Genomic DNA, 14699 nt, shown 5'->3' on the forward strand with positions numbered 1-14699 from the left:
ATACAAAAGTACAGCCCCTGGCACAGTGAGGTCCTGTTCCATGCCTGGGTTGCATAAACACTACCATAATACACCTAATAGCAGTGAAATCTACAGTGTCTGCCGTAATAGGTTCATCACAGGGTAGGAAGAGACCTCAGGAGGCATCGACTCCAACCCCCTTTTAAAAGCAGGACCAATTCCAACTAAATCAACCCAGCCAGGGCTTTGTCAAGCTGGGACATAAAAACCTCTAGGGATGGAGATTCCACCCCCTTCCTAGGAAACTCATTCCAGTGCTTCACCACCCTTCAAGGGAAACAGATTTTCCAACCTAGACTTCTCCTACTGCAACTTGAAACTATTGCTCCTCGTTTTGTCATCTGTCACCACCAAGAACAGCCTCTCTCCATCCTCTTTGGACCCTACTACTGGAAGTTAAAGGCTGCTACTGGAAGTTAAAGGCCCTCCTCACTCTTTTCTTCTGTAGACTAAATAAGCCCAAATCCCTCAGCCTCTCCTCATAAGTCATGTGCTCCAGCCTCCTAATCATTTTTGTCACCCTCAGTTGGACTTCCTAAAATGTGTCCAGATCCCTTCTGTATTGGGGGACCCAGAACTGGATGCAATATTCCAGATGTGATTTAGGCAGTGCCAAACAAAGGGGAATAATCACTTTCCTAGATCTGCTGGCAATGCTCCTCCTAATGCACCCCTAAAGCCATTACCTTATCATCCACTGTAATCCCCAGGTCCTTTTCTACAGAACTGCTACTTAGCTAGTCAGTCCCCAGCCTGCAACAGTGCTTGGAATTCTTCCGTCCCAAGTGCAGGACTCTGCACTTGTCCTTTTTGAACCTCATCATATTTCTTTAAGCCCAATCCTCCAATTTGTCTAGGTCACTCTGGACCTTAGCCTTACCCTTCAATGTATCTACCTCTCCCACTAGCTTAGTGTCATCTGCAAACTTGCTGAGGGTGCAATTCAGCCTCTCATCCAGGGCATTAATAAAGATGTTGAACAAAACTGGTCCAAGAACTGATCCCTGGGACACTCCGCTGATCTAGCCAGCTTTCTTCCATTTTACAGTCCATTTATCCAATCCATACTTCCTTAATTCGCTGGCAAGAATACTGTGGGAGACCGTATCAAAAACTTTGCTAAAATCAAGGTATATCACATCCACCACCTTCCCCATGTCCACAGAGTCAGTTACCTCATCATAGAAGCTAATCATGTTGGCCAGACATGACTTGCTCTTTGTGAATCCATGTTGACTATCCCTGATCACTTGCCCCTCTTCCAAGTGCTTCAAGATGGATTCTTTGAGGTTTCCCTCCATGATTTTTCTGGGGACTGAGGTGAGGCTGACCGGTCTGTAGTTCCATGGAGTCTCCGTCTTCTCTTTTCTAAAGACGGGCATTACATTTGCCTATTTCCAATTATCTGGGACCTCCCCCAATTGCCACAAGTTTTCAAAGATAACGGCCAATGGCTTTGCAATCGAATTGGCCAACTCCCTCCACACCCTCGGATTGCATTAGATCCGGCCCCATGGATTTGTATATGTCCAGCTTTTCTAAATAGTTCTTAACTTGTTCTTTCTCCACTGAGGACTGCCCAACTCCTTCCCAAGTCCACATTTCCATTTCTTGTAAGCATCCTTTTTGTGTTTAAGCTCTCCAAAGATTTCGCTGTTAAGCCAAGCTGGCCGCCTACTATATTTGCGTTTCTTACTGCACATTGGGATGGTTTGTTCCTGCACTTTCAATAACGTTTCTTTAAAATACTGCCAGCTCTCCTGGACTCCTTTCCCCTTCATGTTACATCCCAGGGGATCCTGCCCATCAGTTCTCTGAGGGACTCAAAGGCTTCTTTTCTGAAGTCCAGGGTCTGTATTTTGCTGCTCTTCTTTCCTCCTTAGGTCAGGATCCTGAACTTGACAATCACATGATCACTGCTACCCAGGTTGCCACCCACATCTACTTCCCCTACTAGCGCCTCCTTGTTTATGAGCAGCAGGTCAAGCTGGGCATGGCCCCTGGTTGCTTTATTCAGCATTTTTGCCAAGAAGTTGTCCCCATTGTTCTCCAGAAGCTTTCTGAATTGTCTTGTACTGCTGTATTGGTCCCCCAGCAGATGTCAGTGCGATTGAAGACCCCCTATGAGAACCACAGCCTGTGATCTGGAAAGTTCTGTTAGTTGTCTTAAGAAAGCCTCGTCTTCCTCGACCACCAGATCTGGTGGTCTGTAGGGGTATGTCTAGACTACATGGCTCCGTCGATGGAGCCATGTAGATGAGTTGACTAGACATAGCAAAATGAAGTGGCGATTTAAATAATCACCACTTTATTTACATCAAAATGGCCACCGCGCTGTGCCAACAATCAGCTGATCGGCACAGCGGGGTAGTCTGGACACTCCGTGGTCAACAAGGGAAGCCTTTGTCAACCTCTCCAGTAAACCTCATTTGATGAGGCATAACGGAGTGGTCGACAAAGGCTTCCCTTGTTGACCGCGGAGCATCCAGACTGCCCCGCTGTGCCGATCAGCTGATCATCGGCACAGCACGGTGGCCATTTTGATGTAAATGAAGCGGTGATTATTTAAATCACCACTTCATTTTGCTATGTCTAGTAAATTCATCTACATGGCTCCATCAACGGAGCCACATAGTCTAGACATACCCTAGCAGACACCCACTACATCAGTGTTTCTCAACAAGTGGTACAAGTACCTCTAGGGGTGCTCGAGAGAAGTCTGGGGGGTACGTCAACACAAATGAAATTTGGAGAAAACTGAATTTTTGTTTTAAGTTTTACAGCGCTTCATTATTTTGTACTTTTTACACCCAAAAATGTCATTGCCTGCCCAACTACAATTAAGTTATTTAAACAAATGTGTTGCAATGGTAGAAAAAAATTTTGTGTGTCTGAAAACTATAGGTACTGGGGATACTTTTTTTTTTTAACATGGGGTACTTATAATTTTTTTTTAAAAAGGGGTACTTTATAAAAAGAGGTTGAGAAACACTGCACTACACCATCACTTTTCCCAAAGACACTTAACCCAAAGACTCTCAATAGGCTTTTGTCCCACTTTATACTGGCGCTCTAGCAATCATACTGCTTTCATACATACAGTGCAACTCCTCCACCTTTTCTCCCCCACCTGTCCTTCCAGAACAGTTTATACCCTTGCATGACAGTGCTCCAATCATGTAAGTCATCCCACCAAGTCTCCATTATTCCAATTAAATCATAGTTCTTTGACTGTGTCAGGACTTCCAACTCTTCCTGCTTGTTTTCCAGGCTTCTTGCATTCGTGTACAGATACCTTAAATAACTGATTTTCCCTCCTTTCTCAGTACAGATCAAGGTCCTCCTCTGTTGCACCTTTCTCATTGTGTTTCTTCCCAGTATCCCACTTACCTCAGGGCTTAGGTCCCCCAACAAACCTAGTTTAAAGCCCTCCTCACTAAGTTTGCAAGCCTGCCCATGAAGATGCTCTTCCCTCTCTTCGTTAGGTGGATCCCATTTCTTCCTAGCAAACCTTGTGTCGGAACAGCATCCCATGGTTGAAGAATCCAAAGCCCTTTCGCCAACGCCACCTGCACAACCACGCATTTACTTTGAAAATTTGATGATCCCTACCTGGGCCTTTTCCTTCAAAAGGGAGGATGGACAAGAACATGACTTGTGCCAAAAACTTTTTGATCCTTCTTCCCAGTGCCACATAAGCTGCAGTGACCCGCTCAAGGTCATTCTTGGCAGTATTGTTGGGTCCTACATGGCTAAGTAGGAAGGGGTAGTGGGTCCGAGGGCTTGATCAGTCTTGGAAGCACATACTGAATTCTAGCACCAGGCAAGCAGCACACTTTTCGAGTTTCCCAGTCTGGATGGCAGATGGATGACTCTGTCCCCCTTAGGAGGGAGTCCCTGACCACCACCACCAGTCTCCTCTTGGGAGTGGTGGTTGTGGAACCCCCATTCCTCGGACCATGCATCCCATATCTTCCGGTCGATGAAGTCTCCTTCTGATCCCTTCCCTCAGAAGTCTTCCAAAGCATTCTCCCTGACTGAAGCTCTTACACCTAATAAATAAATTAGCCTGTACATCCCCCCCCCAAGAGTGGATGCAATGTTACTGAGATAGAGATGCTTGTACCCAAACAGGAAAGGGAACTGGTATACGGCATATTTATCCTGCTATAACTGAGCCACTTTGTGGATTGATGTGGGATAACTACCTCAGTTTAAAAAACAAATCTTACCCCTACTAGCATTGTCGCACTGGGACAAAATCTACGTGTAGAGTCAGTCTCAGTGGAACAGACTGGTGCAGGACACTGGACTAGATGGTCATAGTTGTCCCTAACAATGTCTCAGTGCCTCGGTCTCCCTTCTGTAAAACTGGGAGGATAATCCTTCCCCTCTGTCTTATTTCAACTGTGAGCGCCTCAGGGCAAGGACTGGTTCCCATTCTAGATCTGTGTAGTACCAGCACAATGGGGCCCTCCCTGATCTTGGTCACAGTGTGTCTGGGCACCACTCAGTCTGACAGGGCCCCTATCTTGATTACTGTGTGTTTGAGGAGAGCCCAGCCTAACAGAGCCTTAATCTCGGTCAGTGTGTATCTGGGCAGTGCCTGGTCCAACAGGGCCCTGATCTCAGTCACTGTGGCTATGTCTAGACTGCAGGCTTCTTTCGAAAGAGGCTCTTTCGAAAGCATCTTTCGAAAGAGCCTCTTTCAAAAGATCGCGTCTAGACTGCAGGCGGATCTTTCGAAAGAGAAATCCGCTTTTTCGAAAGAGAGCACCGAGTCTGGATGCTCTCTTTTGAAGATGGCCTCTTTACATTGAAGAACGCCTTCCTTCAAAAGAGGAACTTTCGAAGGAAGGCGTTCTTCCTCGTGAAACGAGGTTTACCGCCATCGAAAGAAAAGCCGCGTTCTTTCAAAATAATTTCGAAAGAACGCGGCTTGAGTCTGGACGCAGGGGAAGTTTTTTCAGAAAAAGGCTACTTTTCCCGAAAAAACCCCTGAGTCTGGACACGGCCTGTGTGTCTGGGCAGCGCCTGGTCCAACAGGGCCCTGATCTCAGTCTCTGTGTGTCTAGGCAGCCCCCGGCTCAACGGGGCCCTGATCTCAGTCTCTGGAGAACAGCTAGCATGGATTTGTAAAGAACAAATCATGTCAAACCAATCTGACAGCTTTTGTTGATAGGATAACGAGTCTTGTGGATAAGAAAGAAGCGGTAGATGTGGTATACCTAGACTTTAGTAAGGCGTTTGATATGGTCTCACATGATATTCTTATCAATAAACTAGGCAAATACAACTTAGATGGGGCTACTATAAGGTGGGTGCATAACTGGCTGGATAATCATACTCAGAGAGTAGTTGTTAATGGTTCACAGTCCTGCTGGAAAGGTATAACAAGTGGAGTTCCAAAGGGGTCTCTTTTGGAACCAGCTCTGTTCAATATCTTCATCAACGATTTAGATATTGGCATAGAAAGCACGCTTATTAAGTTTGCAGATGATAGCAAGCCAGGAGCGGTTGCGACTGCTCTGGAGGATAGGGTCATAATTCAAAATGATCTGGACAAACAGGAGAAATGGTCTGAGGTAAACAGGATGAAGTTCCACTTAGGAAGGAACAATCAGTTTCACACACACAGAATGGGAAGCGACTGTCTAGGAAGGAGTCCAGCAGAAAGGGATCATGGGGTTATAGTGGACCACAAGCTGAACAGGAGTCAGCAGTGTGATGCTGTTGCAAAAAAAGCAAACATGATTCTGGGATGCATTAACAGGTGTGTTGTGAGCAAGACACGAGGAGTCATTCTTCCGCTCTACTCTGCACTAGTTAGGCCTCAATTGGAGTATTGTGTCCAGTTCTGGGCACCGCATATCAAGAAAGATGTGGAGAAACTGGAGAAGGTCCAGAGAAGAGCAACAAGAATGATTAAAGGTCTAGAGAACATGACCTATGAGGGAAGGCTGAAAAAATTGGGTTTGTTTAGTTTAGAAAAGAGAAGATTGAGAGGGGACATGATAGCCGTTTTCAGGTATCTAAAAGGGTGTCATAAGGAGGAGGGAGAAAACTTGTTCTTCCTGGCCTTTGAGGATAGAACAAGAAGCAATGGGCTTAACCTGCAGCAAGGGAGGTTTAGGTTGGACATTAGGAAAAAGTTCCTAACTGTCAGGGTAGTTAAACACTAGAATAAATTGCCCAGGGAGGTTGTGGAATATCTCTGGAGATATTTAAGAATAGATTAGATAAATGTCTATCAGGGATGGTCTAGATGGTGCTGGGTCCTGCCATGAGAGCAGGGGACTGGACTCAATGACCTCTCGAGGTTCCTTCCAGTCCTAGTATTCTATGATTCTGTGTATCTGGGAAGCCCCAAACCTCAGTTGCAGATTAAAGTGCTCCCACAATACACCTAATAGTAAATACGCAGCAGGGAACAGAAAAAAGCAAAATGGTAAGATGGCAGAAGGAATCAGATGGGAAAGAGCAGAAGATAGTCGACTGTGCATTATATAAAGCAAGGGGGCAGTCTGGCTTGGGCTAACTGCATTCCATTCAAGTCACGCCATAGAACAGAGCAGTGACACACAGAGTGACACACGTAGATAGCCAGTGAGAGCCTCACAAGTCTGTACCATTACTAATATTTATTAGACATGGTATGGTGATCTCCATCCCAATCAGCTGGCCACAGTCTTTTTGGAGGGGGGCATTCCTAGCTGCAGTGAGGCCCCCGACCTTCCCCCCAAGACCATTGTGCCAGACGTAGTACAATTTTATTGCTGTTAGGTGTCTTACAATAGTACTGAGGAGCCCCAGCCATAGCTCAGGGCCCCATTGTGATGGGCACTGCACAGATCCAGAACAAGAGAGATTGACAAGGCTGGTTCCATGTATCTTAGGAAGGAGACCTGAACAGAGAGAGGATGGTCGATCAGGGGCTGCTCGTCACCCTGACTTCTAACTCAAGAGTTGTGATATTTAAAGCTGATGACTAGATCATTACACAAGGCACCACTGGCCTGCGGAACTCACTGCCACATGATTATCATCACCACTGAAGCCAAGACCTAAGCATAGTTCAAACTCAGGGGCTGGATATTTGTGTAGATAATGAAACTATCCAGACTGATCTGAAAGAGGTGCTTTGGAAAGGAGCTAAACCCGCACACTTCAGGAAATTGCCCAATCTCTACCTTCCCCTCTGGGCAGGCTATCGCATCATTGCCCAGTAGAAGGGTGTCTTGCACTTTCGTCTGACACAGTTGGGACCGGCAGATGGTCAAAATAGGATACCGGGGTAGCTAGACCCCTGGTCGGATCCAGTTTGGAAGTTCCGATGGGCCTAATAAAGAGGCACTTTTGCCAGAGAGAGGGTGGAAGCTAGAAGGCTCGGAAATGCCACATGAGATTGGGAAAGATCAGGAGGGTAGGAAAAAACAAGGCACAGAAAGAAGCTGGGAGGATGATTCGCTAGGGTGCACTCCCGCACAGGGTCATAGCTGCCCCCAATGCCCCAGCACCATGCTAGGGAGTGTGGTGATGTGGGAAACATGTCTCAGGAGAGGGTGCCCCTGTGAGACTGGCCCTCCCCGGCATGGCACCACCACTGCCGTCTTTTGGAGGCAAGACCGACCCTAGCACTTCTGGTACCCTACGAAGCCTGAGTACCTATACCCCATCCTGGGGGAGGCACTCAAGGAGCTGTGAGGGGGCAGGCAGGCAGCAGGGGTAAAGCTTGCCCCGGCACTCACCAGCAGCAGTGGGAAGCAGGGCAACTCTGCTCCCCCGGCTCCCAGCCACATCACTCAGGGGAGGGGTTGGGGGGAAAGGGTGGAACAGCCCCCCACACTCACAGGAAGCAGAAAGCAGAGCGACACAGCTGGGAGTCAGCAAAGCAGTGGTGGCGGGCCCAAACCCTGCTGCTGGTGTCCCCTGCTAATCTGCCAGCAGCGTTGCTCAGGGGAGGGGACAGAGCAGGGGCGAGGGCTTAAGGGAAGCAGCAGTGGAGTAAGGCTGAGCAGGCTCACAGCAGGCTCACAGCAGGGATGGAGCGGGGTGGGAGGAGGTGGTGTCCTGGACCCTGCACCACTTAGAGATGGCCCAGCTGGGCAGATTGGTGCCCCACATTTTGTAGTGCCCTACGCAGCTGCCTATTTTGTGTATTGGTAGGGACGGCCCTGTTTGGAAGCGTTGTGGAATTGAAGCCCTAATTGCAAATGCTTAGTAGGAAACCTCCCTGGTTCACATCCCTCCACATCCACTCTTGGCTCTGCCCCACCCTTTCCACCTCAACCTTGTCTGTAGCATCAGGAATGCAATTAAAATGGTTGTTCTGTCCCCTCCTCCAACCTGGGAATAGGGAAGTGTGGCCCAACGCCCTCTTGCTGCCAGCAGGAGCAGGCCCAGCAGTGCAAGTGGATTCTAAGGATGGTATTTACAGACTAGATTACCACAAAGAGTCCCATGAGGTCACTAGTACAACCCTGTGTCACACGGCCTGTGATCGCTTTTGTAAAATGTACATGGGGATACTATGTAAGGAGGTCTGTACATAGCTCAAGACCAGGATTTCCAAAGTCTTGTTGTTAGAGTTAGGAGACCCAGAGATTGGTTCCACCCGGCAGGACACAGATACATTTCTCTCCTTGGCTGAACTTGGGACGTCTGACACTGGGGTGTATTTGCTAATGAAGAAGTTGGAGGGACTTTAGGAGAAAATGAACAAGTAAAAGGGACAGCCGGCAGGAGGGGACTGGTTTACAGATGATAAAACTTCAGGGGACAACAAACTAGAAACAATCTTCATCTTACGAAAGGAGGGGCTCAGTAAACCAGGTTGAAAACAATAGGGAGAAGAACACTGAGGGGAGCAGGACTTATTAGACAAGAGGGCATCTTGTTAGTCAAGGTCGGTCTCTAGAAGATGTGCGATGACTGTATTTTATACACAACCGGGCATAGACTCCCTTGGGTTCCTGCATTTCGGCTCACTGCCGTTCAAAGCTCTGGTTGCTAGATGAACACTGCAGAAGCGAAGAGTGAGGAGGGATTTGATAGCAGCCTTCAACTTTATGAAAGGAGGTTCCAAAGAGGCTGGAGAAAGGGCTGTTCTCAGTCATGACGGATGGCAGAACAAGGAGCAATGGGCTCAAGAAAAGGACTTGGGGGTTACAGTGGATGAGAAGCTGGGTATGAGTCAACAGTGTGCCCTTGTAGCCAAGAAGGCTAATGGCATATTAGGTTGCATTAAGAGGAGCATTGCCAGCAGATCCAGAGAAGTGATTATTCCCCTTTATTCAGCTCTGGTGAGGCCACATCTGGAGTATTGTGTCCAGTTCTATGGACGCACTGGAGAGGGTCCAGTGGAGGGCAACCAAAATTATTAGGGGGCTGCAGTATATGACCTATGAGGAGAGGCTGAGGGAGTTGGGTCTGTTTAGTCTGCAGAAGCGAAGAGTGAGGGGGGATTTAATAGCAGCCTTCAACTTCCTGAAGGGAGGTTCCAAAGAGGATGGAGAAAGGCTGTTCTCAGTGGTGACAGATGGCAGAACAAGGAGCAATGGTCTCAAGTTGTGGTAAGAGAGATCCAGGTTGGATATTAGGAAAAACTATTTCACTGAGAGAGTGGTGAAGCACTGGAATGGGTTACCTAGGGAGGTAGTGGAGACTCCATCCCTAGAGGTGTTTAAGTCTCAGCTTGACAAAGCCCTGGCCAGGTTGATTTAGTTGGGATTGGTCCTGCCTTGGGCAGGGGGCTGGACTTGATGACCTCTTGAGGTTTCTTCCAGCTCTATGATTCTCTGACCAGCTTTCTCTACAGAAAAATCTAAGTGCTGGGTGTTGTGGAGCTAAGGGCTAGCATGGACCTAAGCTGGCATACCCTTTGGACAGCAGCAAATCTGGGCATTGTGTGTGTGCCGGGAAGGCTTGGAGAGTGTGGTGGTTGGAGGGCACCTGGCGCTAGTGGGCACAAGAGACAGCAGACCATAGAATTGGGTGACTGCCCGCCCTCTACCAGCAGGCACTGACTAGGCGTTTTCAGGCTAGTGGTAGGTGCCTCACACACCTGGGTATCCACGGAGTGGCATAGGGAAAGGGGATCCCTGAATACCCACTATCTTTGCCCATCACCCGCCTTCACTCTGCAGGCATGAAAACCTTCTCCTGGGCACCTGGTGCAGTTGCTACTCTACTCTCCTCCACCCTGTTTCAGGTCTCAAGCAGAGATTACCAGGGTCCAGGCCAGAACCCCCCTAACTGCCCTAGCTCCTCCTAGGCCAGCACTCTGATCATTGGGCCACCCTGTGTAGAGCTACAGAGAACCTTGCCAAGAAGGGGCAAGGCCTTGGGCAGAAGAGGCAGGGCTGAGGCTAGTCTCTTCCCTTAAGGGGCGCCCAGCGCCCAACACACGGGGCTCCAGCAGTGACTTAAAGGGCCTGCAGCAGTGGGGAGCCTGGGGACCTTTTAAATCACGTAAAACCCTTGTCAGCGACAGTGACCCTGCTTCTGTGTTAGCTCTGCACGCCCGAGAGACAGCTGCGTGGCATGAGGTCCTGTTAAGGGAAGGCCCAGCTTCTTGGGGGCACAAAGGGCGTATAGTCACAGTTCCCAACTGCTGGTCCACAGACCAGTGCCGGGCTGCAAACCACTGGCTGCCTGGCTCTGGGGGTTGGGTCTGGGGTACATCGCCCAGCACCTCCCCTCCCGCCAGCTGGGAGAGGCGTGTCCTGTCCCACCTCTCAGCCAACCAGTGCTGGGCAGGGGCGGGGTCTCCTCCCAGACACGGAAGAGCAGTTCGCTGCAGCCTTAGAGCAGCCACAACCCAGACAGCAACGCTCAGCTAGTAATGGCTGGGAGGCAGTGCAGAGCCAGGTGAGGGGGGCGGGGCAGGCACTAGGGGACTCTGGGGGCAGGGCTAGTGCTGGGGGGCTCTGGAGGCAAAGCTAATACTGGGGGCTCTGGGGGCAAGGCTAGTACTAGGATGCTCTAAGGGGCAGGAGACTCTAAAAGGTGGGGAGCTGGCACTGGTGTCCTCTGCAGGTGGAGCTAGAAGTGGGGGGTTCTATGGGGACAGGGCTGGCACTGGGAGCTCTGGGGACTGGGCTAATACTGGGGACTGGGGCTTGGCACGGAGGCGGGACTCTTGGGTGCCTGGGTGCAGTGGGGCTCTGGAAACAGGAGCCTGGCAATGGGGGGTCAGGTGGTGGCAGGCTCTAAGGGGCAGGGGGCTGGCACTGAGGCATTCTGGATGCGGGGCTGGCACTGGGGGTAGTGGAGGAGTGGGGGTTAGGGCTGGCACTGGGGGGTTCAGGGGGCCAGGGTGTACCCCAGCCCTAGCCCCCTGAGCCACTGCGAACAGCCGCTGTTCACGGCAGCTCAGGGGACAGGGGCTTTTGGCAGACGGGGCAACAATTCTGCACAATTGCATATTCGTTATCCGCACAATGAATATGCAAATAAAGTTCTATCGGTCTGCTAAAAGTTTGGGAATGCGGTTTAAAAAAGGTTGGGAACCACTCGCTTAAAGAACAGCCTAGCCACTGTGCAGAACATGGCCGGGGGTGGGGGGGACGTGGCAACAGGGTATTTCCACAGCCTCCAATCTCTCCCCCTCCCATGCTCCTGTCCCCAGTCTTTTCAGAGGGGTGTTTTCTAAATACAGTGACACCCCTTCACCTTGCCCCCTGCACATGGCAAGGAGCCACCCATCACCATAGCATCTTGGCTGCCTAGTTCCTGGGGCTAGGGAAAGGAGACCTTATCCCTCACTTCTACTCGGGGGAGACCTGGCCCCCTTTGTGGGGGATGTGGCCACTGCCTCCCATATTGCAGGACCTGGGGATTAAAGGGTCACCCATTCCCTCCCCCATCTCCCCTTCCCCCCCCCCCCACTGTACATGCCACGCCCCCAGCGGCAGTGCTGGTAATGGGGGGAGGAGGTAAGGCTGATGTAGCAGCTACCCCTCAGCCAGCAGGGGAAGGAAGGACAGTAGGGGGATAATGGGAGGTGCAGTGGCACTGGCTGTGAGGAGGGGAACGAGGTGATACTGATGCCACAGCTGCTGCCTTCTCCAGCCCCCGCTGCCGGCTCCTGCCCCAGCCTGCAGCACAGTGGGGCCCGGTGGGGCTGGAGCAGCTCTCTACGTGGTCTGGCTCCCAGGTGCTGGTTAATCCAATAAGCATCACGGTCAGGGCGATGCTTACCGGGTAACTGGTTAACTGTTCAAATCCCTGGGTTGCAGTGGGGCACTGGCACTTCAGCGGGGTGGGGACAGGAGGAGGCAATACTGATGTCACAGCTGCCCCTGTTCTTGCAGGGGTTGGAGGATTGCAATGGGATTGGGGGCTGTGGATTGGGGATGGGGGTTGCTGTGGGGAGTGGGGGCTACAGAGGGATGGGGGAGGGTGATACTGACGTCACAGCTGCCTCCGCTCTTGCAGGGGTTGCTGTCGCACTCGTTGGTCTCAATCTCGCAGCCCGTGCCCGTGAAGCCAGCCCGGCAGCTGCAGGTATAGCTGCCCTGGCCCGTGTTGGTGCAGGTGGCGCCGTTCTGGCAGGGCCGGTGGTTGGTGCAGTAGTTGAGATCCTGGTTGCAGAAGAGGCCGCCCCAGCCCTCCTGGCAGTTGCACTGCCAGGGCTGGCTGCAGGTGCCGTGCAGGCAGCCCGGGTACCGGACACACTCATCACACAGGCGTCCCTGCCAGCCGATCCGGCACTTGCACTCCCCAGGCCGCTCGCAGAAGCCATGCCTCTCGCTGCAGCCCGGCAGACAGATAGCTGGAGAGTTGAACAGAGGAGAGAGAGGGAAAGGTCCGGAGGAAGGGAAGGGGAGAGAGGGAGGGGTCAAGGAAGGGGGAGAAGGGTTTTCTATACAGATTTAATGTCTTTAACCATTGGTGGCACCTGCCACCATCCCACCTGCCTCAAAAGGCCCCACATGCTTGTGATTTCCTGTCTCCATTCCCTCCCCATTGCTCCTTGGGACAAAAGAGGCAGCTAAACAGGGAAAGGAGTGAGGCGGGGAGTGGGTGGCAATTGAGGGTAATCTCCATGCCCACCAGGCTTGATCTGGTGAGTGGGGGGGGGCAGCTAAGCCGGGGGCAGGAACTCATTGAGAGCAAGCTCAGATCCTAATGGGCACAGGGAGGGGATACTGGCTACTTACGGTGAGTGAGCTTCATGCCTGATTGGAAAGGGTGGATGAGGCATGTGAGGAGAGGGTGAAACAAGGTGTGGGTGAAGGTGAATTTGGGGCCCATGAGGGAAACAGGATGCAGAAGGGGGAGTGAGGTGCAGTAGGGGCCTTGTGGAACCTAGGCACATCGGAGGGGCTGTGAGGACGTGAAGAGCCGTGGGGGAGAGGCGCATGGGCAGTGGGGAGAAAGTGAGGTGCAGTGCAGTTGTGGGGGACCCAGGCACATCAGAAGGACCATGAGGGGAAGGAGACAAGAGGCACAAGGAGCAGTGGGGGGCATGTGAGGGGCACCAAGATGCAACAGGGGACACAAGGAACATGAGGGGAATGGGGCACAGGGTGTGGGGGGGAGCTGTAGTGTGTTGGGAGGCCATGGAAGCATGCAAGGCAGAGCAAGGGAAGGCGTGAGGAGAGCCAAGCAAAGTAGAGCATAAGGAACACTGAGGGGACATGAGAGCACGAGGATGGTATGTGAGGAGGAGCAAGGTACAGTGGGGGTGGGAGGGTGAGAGGAGTGAGGTGCAGAGGGGGTGTGAGATATTTAGAGGCATGAAGGGGGCATGAAAGGGGAGCGAGGCACAGCAGGGGAGCGGGCTGAGGGGAGTGAAGCACAGCAGGTTGGTGGTCTGAGGAGCAAGGCACAGCGGGGAGGCGGGCTGAGGGGAGCAAGACACAGCAGGGAGGTGGGCTGAGGGGAGCAAGGCACAGCAGGTGGCGGGCTGAGGGGAGCGAGGCACAGCAGGGAGGTGGGCTGAGGGGAGCGAGGCACAGCAGGGAGGTGGGCTGAGGGGAGCGAGGCACAGCAGGGAGGCGGGCTGAGGGGAGCAAGGCACAGCGGGGAGGTGGGCTGAGGGGAGCAAGGCACAGCAGGGGGGGGCGGGCTGAGGGGAGCAAGGCACAGTGGGGGGGCGGGCTGAGGGGAGCGAGGCACAGCAGGGAGGTGGGCTGAGGGGAGCGAGGCACAGTGGGGGGGCGGGCTGAGGGGAGCAAGGCACAGCGGGGAGGTGGGCTGAGGGGAGCGAGGCACAGCAGGGAGGTGGGCTGAGGGGAGCGAGGCACAGCGGGGGGGCAGCCTGAGGGAAGAGAGGCACAGCAGGGAGCGGGCTGAGGGGAGCAAGGCACAGTGGGGGGGGGGGGGCGGGCTGAGGGGAGCGAGGCACAGTGGGGGGGTGGGCTGAGGGAAGCGAGGCACAGCAGGGGGCGGGCTGAGGGGAGCAAGGCACAGTGGGGGGGCAGGCTGAGAAGCGAGGCACAGCAGGGAGGTGGGCTGAGGGGAGCAAGGCACAGCGGGGGCGGGCTGAGGGGAGCGAGGCACAGCGGGGGGCAGGCTGAGGGGAGCAAGGCACAGTGGGGGGGGCAGGCTGAGAAGCGAGGCACAGCGGGGGGCGGGCTGAGGGGAGCGAGGCACAGCGGGGGGCGGGCTGAGGAGCGAGGCACAGCGGGGGGCGGGCTGAGGGGAGCGAGGCACAGCGGGGGGCGGGCTGA

The 14699-nt window shown here is 52.6% G+C and overlaps 1 protein-coding gene across 2 annotated transcripts in view; it reads right to left on the reverse strand.

The window, feature by feature from the left end:
* DLL3 (delta like canonical Notch ligand 3) overlaps positions 1–14699 on the reverse strand; it is a 332834-nt gene that overhangs the window by 259198 nt on the left and 58937 nt on the right. For both annotated transcript variants that reach the window (XM_075915297.2, XM_075915296.2), the window contains exon 5: positions 12435–12796. In XM_075915297.2, the coding sequence (XP_075771412.2) occupies positions 12435–12796 (362 nt within the window). The remainder of the gene's footprint in view (positions 1–12434; positions 12797–14699) is intronic.

Source organism: Pelodiscus sinensis, chromosome 18 (genome assembly GCF_052426305.1).
Source record: "Pelodiscus sinensis isolate ZL-2025 chromosome 18, ASM5242630v1, whole genome shotgun sequence".
NCBI classification, from domain to species: Eukaryota; Metazoa; Chordata; order Testudines; family Trionychidae; genus Pelodiscus; species Pelodiscus sinensis.